Source organism: Helianthus annuus, chromosome 12 (genome assembly GCF_002127325.2).
Source record: "Helianthus annuus cultivar XRQ/B chromosome 12, HanXRQr2.0-SUNRISE, whole genome shotgun sequence".
Taxonomy (NCBI): domain Eukaryota; kingdom Viridiplantae; phylum Streptophyta; class Magnoliopsida; order Asterales; family Asteraceae; genus Helianthus; species Helianthus annuus.
In genome coordinates, this window is record NC_035444.2 from 17,229,726 (window position 1) to 17,240,290 (window position 10,565).

Below are 10,565 nucleotides of genomic sequence, written 5' to 3' on the forward strand. Positions count from 1 at the left end.
TCTAGTTAGCGAGTCAAAGCGTGTTCATCAAAGTTTTATTATTACAGTAATAATATAAACTTTTTTAAGAGATAATATATAGGCCATCTAATTTCATACTGATAGCGATATACTTATATAGTCATGTTAAAAATGTATTCCTACATCCAGGAGATACACTGTTTTATAGTTGTGATTCTACTTTTACTTTCATGTGGCATGCATGATTTAATTTTATCAGAGCTGCCTTAAATATATGTGATACGTGACAAGAATTGTTCTGTATTCATTTTAGCCTGTCTTTTTTATTGTATGTGTTAAGTGATCTAACTTACTGATAGTCATATACCCATATATGGTCATGTTAAAAAAAGTGTTAAATGCCATTTTAGTCCCTGTGGTTTGGGTCATTTTGTCAGTTTAGTCCAAAGGTTTTGAACGCTGCCATTTTAGTCCAAATAGTTTCAAACGTTGTCATTTTAGTCCACTTGGTTAACTCCATCCCTTTATTCTATTAACTAGAAGGGCATTTCGGTTATTTTATATGTAATTCTGTTAACTAGAAAGATAATCCGACCATATAAAATGATCGAATTACCCTTCTAGCTAACACAAAAAATGGACGGAGTTAATCCAGTAGACTAAAATGGTAACACTTGAAACTATTTGGACTAAAATGGCAACGTTTCAAACCTTTGGGCTAAACTGGTAAAATGGACCAAACCACAGGGACTAAAATGACATTTAATTCTAAAAAAAATTATTCATACATCCAGGAGACGCAGAGGCACTATTTTATAGTTATATCTTTGTACATCCAGGAGGTACATCTTTGTGTATCCATTACAGCTGTCTTGAAGTATATGAATTTGATCCGATTTTTAAGAAAATAAAGTATACGCATAACAAAAATGTCAACCATAAATAAAAATAATATATAAAGTATACGAGAGATAAAATATTGTGTGATCCAATTTATATCTAGTCTTAGTACAGAATGCAATTTAATGCGAAGGGTATGAAAGATTGAAAGTGACAAGAGAGCTATAATCAGTTACAAGAGGTACGCATAGTGAGGTTTGCTGTACTCACTAGACGACGACTTGTGATCAATCATCGGATTTGATCAAGGAAAAAATAAAACTACATTTTTATCAATGATTAACTTGTGATCGATGATTGTGATTTGATCAAGGAAAAAATATAATTACATTTTTATCAATGATCCTTTTAAACAGTTGTTGGTTTTATACAATTTGTTGAACGTGCCAATATTATCTAATACATCAGCAAAACCACCTTCACACAATATTTTTTGCAAGTAATCCTTTATTATTCAGTTATTTCCACGTATTGGTGTTATATTACAAAGTTTTCTTTCGACGTCTCACACGGTGCCCTCAGTTGCCAGAAGACAAGACTCTTGTCTCACTTATTAATATGGGTTACTAGTTTTGTCATGTCATGAACTCATTAGTAAAGTGGCTCGGTTCGTTGGAGGAGTAGCCAATAAACCAAAGTAGCCCAACATAACCGAGTAGACTCCAAACATCAATTTTCACGACCACCCTGTCTTACGCCTTCAAAATTGATACGTGTAATTTGTTAACACATTTGATAACTAAAAAGATAAAACTTTATCCAACATACACCTAAAAAATTATTGTTTTCCCCATTTTCTATTGTTTTGATACATGGAAGAAATAGCCTTGAAGAAGTCTAATACATTTTGGTAAGAAAACATGACATAATGGTAGGTGGTATGAGACCTTTTTATTCCTGCAATAAAGGTTGTACTTTGCGCTTAGTTTATTGTGATTTGGAAATATCCTCCAACATCTTCTCTTTGATGAGCCTCCTCATAATTTTTCCCGAGGGTGATTTGGGTATTTTGTCTACAAAATGAAGCACCCTCACCTTCTTGTATTGTGCTACACTATTAGCAACATACTTCATTATGTCTTCTTCGGTCTCTTTTGCATCTTTGCTAATTACCACATGTGCCCCTGGTATTTCCCCTGCCTCTTTATCAGGCAACCTACATATATAGATCAATATTTGTTATTCTTTAATTAATTATAATTATATACAATATATCACGTAGTTTAGCAATGTTATTAAAAGGCTATGATTTAGACGCGGTGTATTTAAAAAATTATTTGGGGGGGGGGGGGGGGGGGATATTCCACGGTCCTCCCAACCGCCGGAGTGTGACACTCCGCAGGTTAGTTTAGTCTCATAGCCACCTGGGGGTTAATACCCTATACCGAGTCGATCCGTTTCCCCATGGAAGAGGTGGGAGGCTGGTGACCTTCCCTGGAGTCGAACCCGGGTCTCTGGGGAGAGAAAGGGTGAGACTAGCCAACTGGGACACCCCAGTTGGTTTAAAAAAAAAAAAAATTGCATGAAGTCATAAGCCATTTTTTTATTTGTTATATTTCTCTAGTCATTTAACAAAGAAAAAAACTATTTTGATTTTATACGTGAATTTATATGCAATATGGCGTTATATATCGTATTAGTTTAAGAGATTACTGACGGAAAAAAGTAAGATACGCTATTATAGTTGTAGTTACCCGACAACCGCGGCATCTTCAACGGAAGGATGTCCTAAAAGTATTCCCTCCAATTCTGCCGGTGCAACCTTGAAACAAAAAACAATTTATAACTTGATTTGATCATATTTATGTTCAAACCTATTGTCTTACTTGAAATCCTTTGTACTTGATTAACTCTTTCATACGATCAACGATGAACATATCGCCTTCATCATCAATGTACCCTATATCGCCAGTGTGAAGCCACCCATGTTCGTCAATTGTTTGAGCTGTTTCAACTTCATTCTTGTAGTAACCTTGTTGAATCATTACAAACCGATCAAAAACAATATTCATTTAACGCAACTGGTGGTGTTATGAGTTATGAACAATTTTGGTCTACCTTTCATGACGCACTGACTTCGAACACATATTTCTCCAGGAGTGTTTGAAGGTAGAGATCGACCTGTATCTGGATCAACAAATTTCACTTCTAGATTCGGGAGTATGTGACCGACCGATCGCTTTTTGGACGTGTGATGACCCTTTCTCAGATCTCCATGGGTTAGGGTTATGCAACTATGTTCTGTCATCCCATATGCCTACAAATTATTGAAGAATGACACAAGTTGATCAACAATCGAGTAGGGTGTTCACTGCGTGGTTCTACCGTTTTTTAAGAAGTTCTTGGACCGAATCGATAAGCAACCATAAGTGAAAAAAATCAAATATTTTATTTTTTTAAGTATTATAGCATGTAGGAATGAAAAAGTGAAAAAATAAATTAATAACACGAAACGGTTAAATTTAATTTACATACGTATTATAACTAAAAAAATACTTGTACATATCGTAATTCTTTGATTCATATGCAAGAAAAAGATATTTCAATTTTATTAAAAGGTTGTCACTTTTTAATATTCCGGGCGATCCGGTTTTAACGACCCGATTTCAAACCATAAACCAAACCACTTCACTCCCAATTCCCAAATAGAGGTACACAAAGAGGTTAATTTCACCTTTTTACTTTAATTGATAATTTTTTAACTGGTCCAGTTAATTACTTTAACCGGTTCAGTTAATAACCAGTTATTTTCGATTAATTAACCGTTTTTTTGCCTTTTTGTTGATTTTTTGTTTTTTTTTCCGGATAACCGGTCCCGATACCAAATATTTATAACCGATTACCAACCGACGGTTAAAATTAACCACTAATCAGTAATGTTATACCGGTTTTTTTGCCCACCTCTGCTCCCAAACCAGTTAATGTTTAAACGGTTGGTTTATGACCACCCCTAACTTAATAAAAACTTATTTTTCAATTTCATTCCTTTTCTCACCTCTTGAATCTCAATTTGTGGAAACTTTCGGTGAAACTCCTCGTAAATCTCGGGAGCAAGAGGCGCAGCAGCTGTCATAACAGCACTAACCTTAAGCTTCTCAAGATCTTCATCAATCGGATACTTAACCAACCCCAACAAAATCGGTGGCACAATGGGAGCAAAAGTAACTTCATGCTCAATCAACGCTTTCAAAACCGTCGATAGATCATACCTAGAGGTGGCAAAATGGACACGTTAGATTGTGTTGGTTGTTGGGTTAGAATTCGTTTGGGTTAAAATGGGCAAATTTAACAAAAAGTCACGGATTCGGATCAGAATAGATTAATAATGAATTCGTATGGGTCAGGATGGGCAAATTAAACAAAAAGTCATGGGTTCCGGTCAAAATGGGGTAGTAATAATAATAATAATAATAATAATAATAATAATAATAATAATAATAATAATAATAATAATAATAATGTTAAAATAAAAATGAAAAAAAATATAAAAATATCATTATCATTATCAATTTTGAATTATCGTTTTCATCAATATATTAAAACACAAAGCCAATGAATAGTTGTTGCACCATTAAGAAGTAGTCACATGTCAATTTTTTGTTTATTGTTATATAATTTTTCTCCAATAACTCGCGTTTGTTAACTAAAAAAAACTAAATTCACAACTTTGCTTAATCAGGCATTTCATTGTAAATTTTGTTGAGAGTGGAGTTGCATTCAAAATAGAGTGTAAATTTTGTTTTTCAATATATGCTATATAAGTACATGCCAGTATTATGGTGGTACCCCGACGAACCGAACCGATTCCTACCAAACAATTGTTTTCGATCGATGTAGATCACGTGTTGATATTCTTTTGGTCATGTCACAATTTTATTTATTTGTTTTTCCTCTTTCCAATGCTATAGCGAGCGTCGGTACTGTAACGTAACGAGATGAAGCGATACCGATCAAATCTCTGTCGCGTAGCATGAGAAATCCCCGGCGCAACGCACCAGTTTTAATACCACTAGTTAAATTAAAGTTAAAAAGTAAAAAAGTAAAAAAGTAAATAAAAATGAATAATATTCCATATTGATGATATGATACCTCCCCATAACCACCACCTTTCCTTTGTTCCTAACGGTGGCACACAATATTCCGGTGAGGCCGTAGATGTGAAAGTACGGAATTAGCCCTAGGATGGTGACTTTTCCGATGAGGTCTGGGCCCACACTGAAGAGAGTTGAGCAGAGGTTTGCGATGATGTTCCGGTGAGTTAGCATTACTCCTTTTGAAAGTCCGGTGGTACCGGAGGAGAATGGAAGGGCACAAAGGTCATTTTGTGTTACTGTGTTTTGGATTCCGGTGCTGCTTGCTCGTTCCGCTGCTTCCAGTAATTCGCTCCAAAAGATGGTGCCGTTTACTCTTTCTTCTCCGATTATTATCACCGGTAATCCTACTTCCTTCACCTGTTTTAAATTGTTGGATATAATAGTTTAGTGTTATTAATTATCACAAAAGTAGCGGGTCTGGTTATGGTTAACCATACGTGCGCGTGTTGTTAAAAATTTTTACGTCGTCTATTTTTTTCCGTTTAACAGGTTTATCGTAACGCTCGGGTGTTAGGGTGTCGGCAGCACCCTCAGTGACCCCATGCGGGGAGGGTGTGTGCCGTGCGGTAAAGGTGCCGCCATCCAAGAGGGGAGGCAAATCGGGGAGGGTGTGAGGGGAGTGTTCACCGCATGAAGGAGAGAGGAGATGGTTGGCCACCCTAATTTTCAACCAATCAATTATTTATTTATCTTTTTTGAATAAAAAAACAATTCCCCTAAGAGGGGTGCACCCCGTACGTTTTTGGACAAGAGGGAAGTTATAGAGGGGAAATGACATGGCAACGTATGATTGTGTTAAAAAAAGTTTCCCCTCACCTCATTAGGGGGTGCCCCCTTCACCCTTAGATCGACTTAGTTATTTTTTATATGTTTTATGTTTCGGTTTAATTTCTTCGTATTAACATGCTGCAACTTCAGTGTTAGTGGTCGCTGGTAGTGGTATGACATTGGTATTCGCCCCAGACGTAACGCGGGGTGCTTAATACTAGTTTTATTTATATATAGTATATAGTTTATTTTAATATATTATGTATGTATATATACTAAAAAGACCACGAGGGGGAATAGTGTCAGACTTTCAATTTTGTTAATATATGTCTTTATCGCCTCTGTTTTCTAAAAGTTTTTTTTTATTGGTTAACTTTCTTTACATACGATCTAGTCTCTCTCCTTTAACTTTAGTAGTGTACGTGTTTAATCCTTCCACTTTTATTCCTTTTAGTAATTGATCGTGGCTTTTTGTATTTTGTTATCAAACCTTCAACTTTGCTAATATACGTGTTTTGCCCCTTTTTAAAAAAAAATCTTCTTATTGATTAACTTTGTTTATATGCGTGTTTAGTGCCTCTGCTTTAACTTTGGTAGTGTACATGTTTAGTCTCTCTACTTTTATTTCTTTTAGGATTTCATCTTTTAGACCATTACCCTTGCTACCAAGACAAAACAACCCGGGGAATAGTGAACATTTGCTATTGGTGGACAAACGCAACTACTCCTAAACTTTAATATAGTTACTCTATGATGAGCATATTTTTACCTATGTCTTGATGTAATTTTTATTAAGATTGTGTTATGAGTAGTATGTTGAAGTAATCAAAACACATACGTATATGTTATCAAATTAAGAAATATTCTGTTTACCGCCCACAACGCGGGCGGGCATAAAACTAGTGTACTACAAAAAGGATGTGGGGGAATAGTGCCGGGCAGCTACTTGGCACTTCCCTATTAGCCTTGAATTACGTTTTTGCCCCCCATTTTAAAATTACAGTATTGTCATCGGTAGTGCTAGGCATATGCTTGGCACTTCCTCATTGACCCTGACAAATTATGATTTTGGCCCCAGTTAAAAAATAGCAGTCTTGTCATTGTTTTAGTTTTTTTTAGCAAAACTATGGTATTGTTTTGTTTTAATTGATTGAGTCGTTTTAATTTTTATTTGTGTAGGCAACTGCTTGGCACTCGCTCATTGGTTTTGACAAATTACAATTTTGCTCCCAGTTCAAAATTACAGTCTTGCCGTCGTTTTAGTCGTTTTTTTAGCAAAATTGTGGTAGTGTTTTGTTTTAATTGGTTAACTCGATTTAATTTTATTGAGATTGTGTTGTGCGTAGTATGTACAAGTAACCAAAACACAGTTGTACATGTTATGAAACTGAGAAATATTCGGCTTGGCGCCCCCGCAACGCTGGTGTGGTATAAAACTAGTTTATATACTCTTTTAAGATTATAATTTTATAGATAACAAAATATATATTATTTAGTTATACTTTTATCGTAGTTCAATTATAATTTTTTTTGTATGAAGTAATATAAAATGTTTGTTTCCTCCCGTGAGCCTAGTCAAGTTTGGTATACGAAGCTCATGCTCGAGCTCGTCTATTAACTGAGCTTCAACTTAGGCTCGAAGTCGGGCACATGCTCGTTTACACTTTGGGTCACTTGGTTTAGGCTACTTGTCGAAAGTTATAAATGGGTTAAAATTATCACATCTATTCTAAGATTAACAAAAATAAGTTTCCCTTGGATTAGTATTACCTTATTGTAAGTATGATCATCGGTTACAATAAGTTTGGCTTCAGCTAAGTCGACTTGTTTCTTGATTTCAGATGAATGGCTTGACGGATTTGCACCCGAAAACACACTACCCGCAGCCATTATGCCCAAAGCCACAATCGCGTATTCAATAACATTTGGGAGTACAACGACCACCACATGGCCGGTTCTCAACCCCAGAGATCTCAATGACTTGGAAAACCTTTGAACATCCCTAACAACTTCACCATAAGTGTATGACCGTTTGGTTGCGGCATCCACAAATGCTACATGATCGGCATACAATTCTGCATCCTTGAGTACGAATTCCGGCAACGTGAGGTTGTCGGGAATAGGGACAGACGGGTAACGGCTTCGGAAAACAATTTCCTCATCATCCTCTTTTGTCATTGTTTGTGTGGTTTTTCCCATGATTGATTATAATGCTGATATGAAAGGGTGGAAGAATATGGGTATATACTTATAGAAATTGGGCCAAGTTTTGATGGTACAAGTACAATAGTCCTTACAATGGTGAGTGCATGTACATAAGGTTTTAGGATGAGGTTAGGAATAAGGTGGGATTGTTATGCCCATTTTCTTAGGTTGGAAATTGTTGAATCATTTCATTTTACACTTTCCGCTAAATTTATTTTAACATCTCTATTTGTTTATAAATGTTATAATTTAAAAATATTTGAGATTGTTTTCATCTATTTGTTAACTTTTTTTAGAAAAAAAAAAAAACCAAAATTTTATTTGTTTATAAATGTTAGCTAACTAGTATCCCCCCCCCCTTCCCCGGCGTGTTGCAGTGGGGGCGTAAAACTGTGACAAATAGCACCAATGCCACACTGAAGCCAATGACCACCAACACTAAAGTTGCGCCATCTTAATGCGGAGAAATCAGACCGGCACATAAAACATAGAAAATAATAACTAAGGGGTTGTTTGTTTACCTCTTAATGATGCTCTTAATGGTTCAGACCTCTTACTGGTTCAGCACTTAATGGTTCAGACTGTTTGTTTCACGAGCAGATGTCTGAATGGTTCAGACATTTTGCCTCTGAATGGTTAAGATTTATACAGAGTCTGAATGGTTAAGATCTCTAATCTGAATTGGTTAGACATTTGCCTCTGGACGGTTAGCATTATATAGGCTCTTAATGGTTCAGACCTCTTACTGGTTCAGCACTTAGGTGCTGTTTGTTTTTTCTGCACGAAAACCTCTTCTGCTGCAGGCCACATCTGCAGCCATCTGCAGGAGAAGAGGTGGACCAAATGTCTTCAGTCTGCAAGGAGAAGAGGGTTTGTTTTTTTTTTTTTATATAAAACCTCTTCTTCTAGGTTTAGAACACACACCACACAACAATCTGCACCTCCACTCTCTCTCTACTCTCTCTCTAGTCTACAATCTTCACCACCGCCATCATCACCACCGCCACCACTTCACCACCGCCATCATCACAACCACCGTCACCACCTCCGCCTTCACACCTCCACCTCCACCGCCATCATCACAACCACCGAGCCTGCAACGACCGTCACCACCTCCGCCTTCACACCTGGCCGGAGATTGAACCGAATAAACAATTGATGATGATGAGGGTTTTCGATTTTAGGGTTTTCGATTTGGGGGTTTTGTTTGTGATGTTGTTGATGATGATGATTTGGGGTTCGATTTGATGATTTGGGGGTTCGATTTGATGATTTGGGGTTCGATTTGATGATTTGGGGGTTCGATTTGGGGTCGGAGCAGGGGTTCCGAGGTGGAGGTGGTGGCGGAGCAGTGGTGGAGCAGTGGCGGAGCAGTGGCGGAGCAGTGTCGGAGGTGGAGGTGGTGGCGGAGCAGTGGCGGAGCAGTGGCGGAGTAGTGTCGGAGGTGGAGGTGGTGCCAAGAAGAGGTAAACCTCTGCTTGGAGAAGCTTACCTCTCATCACTTCCCCAAGAAGAGGTTGGGGAGAGGTAAAAAGCACTTCTCGAAAAAAAAACACTCTTATGAGGCCAAACCTCTTCCCGCGTCTGCACGGTGCAGACAGAAGAGGCCAGGAAGCTCTTCTTCCAAAACACAAACACCACCTTAATGGTTTAGACCTCTTAGACCTCTTACTGGTTTAGCACTTAACCATTTAGATGTTGCCAAACAACCCCTAACTCGATTTAGGACTGGACCGTTGTGACAAACTTGTTAAGCGGGAAAAAAATAAACAATGTGAAAACACTGAACCACACGCGCATGTTGTGTCGTGTTAACTCGCAAAATTTAAAACGGAACGTATAACAAAATGTAAAAATGTTGAACCACACACACACATTGTGTCGTGTTAACTCGCAACATTTGAGAACGAAACGTAAAACGAAAATTTTGCAAAATATAAAAGGCATAGGGGATCAAAGTTTGAAGTAAAAGAGTTGTGAGGTTAAACTGAAAAAACGAAAAGCTTTTGAGTTTAAAATACAAAATCAAGTAGTTTTTGACTAAAAGTGTATTTTTTTAAAACCCCCTCAAAGTATTGGGTACAATTCCTCTATGCATCAACGTAATTTATAGTATGTATTTACTAGGTTATAACCCTGTGTATTACACAGGTTGAAAAAAAATGTAATTTTAGTTTAATATCTTATATTATAGATAACACTCCTATTAAATCTTATTAGTTTAATATCTTATGGATAAATATTATTAGTTTAATTTCAGTGAGTTTTATATATTCATAAATCTTAAATATAAAACGACTTATTTCGCTCTTCCATATTTAGACCATGCACACTTTACTTTGTTATTTCACTTTACTCCATATTTAGACCATATACCACTCTACTTTAGTTCAATTTGTTTATAGTCTATTCGGTTCACTTTATACTCGGTATTTCATATCCACCTCCCCTTTTGTAGTGTTGTTTGTCACATTTGTAGCGTTGGTTATCGATCCATGATATGAAAACAAATTATGTTATCGATTGAAACAACCGATGATGTGAACATCTATATCTATACTATATAATAAAAGAAACCAAGATTTAACTTTTTTATTATTTGGTATATAAATTACAATACACGAGGTTCTTAAAAAT

The 10,565-nt window shown here is 36.5% G+C and overlaps 1 protein-coding gene across 1 annotated transcript; it reads right to left on the reverse strand.

The window, feature by feature from the left end:
* Positions 1-1,626: 1,626 nt before the first annotated feature.
* LOC110894265 (4-coumarate--CoA ligase-like 1) lies at positions 1,627-7,945 on the reverse strand. Its single transcript, XM_022141462.2, has 7 exons — positions 7,494-7,945; positions 4,951-5,312; positions 3,857-4,070; positions 2,920-3,118; positions 2,688-2,833; positions 2,556-2,623; positions 1,627-2,017 (listed from the first exon to the last, which is right to left on the reverse strand). The coding sequence occupies exons 1-7, from the start codon at positions 7,920-7,922 to the stop codon at positions 1,789-1,791; spliced, it is 1,647 nt and encodes a 548-aa protein (XP_021997154.1). The 5' UTR covers positions 7,923-7,945; the 3' UTR covers positions 1,627-1,788.
* Between the last annotated feature and the right edge of the window lie 2,620 nt (positions 7,946-10,565).

Bases quoted from the DNA above. Each gene is read 5' to 3' on its own strand.
- LOC110894265 (XM_022141462.2), bottom strand. From the start codon at position 7,922: ATGGGAAAAACCACACAAACAATGACAAAAGAGGATGATGAGGAAATT. The intron at 3,119-3,856 runs GTGAGAAAAGGA...AATAATTTGTAG, and splicing joins CACAAATTGAGATTCAAGAG to GCATATGGGATGACAGAACA. The intron at 2,624-2,687 runs GTAAGACAATAG...TTTTGTTTCAAG, and splicing joins TCAAGTACAAAGGATTTCAA to GTTGCACCGGCAGAATTGGA.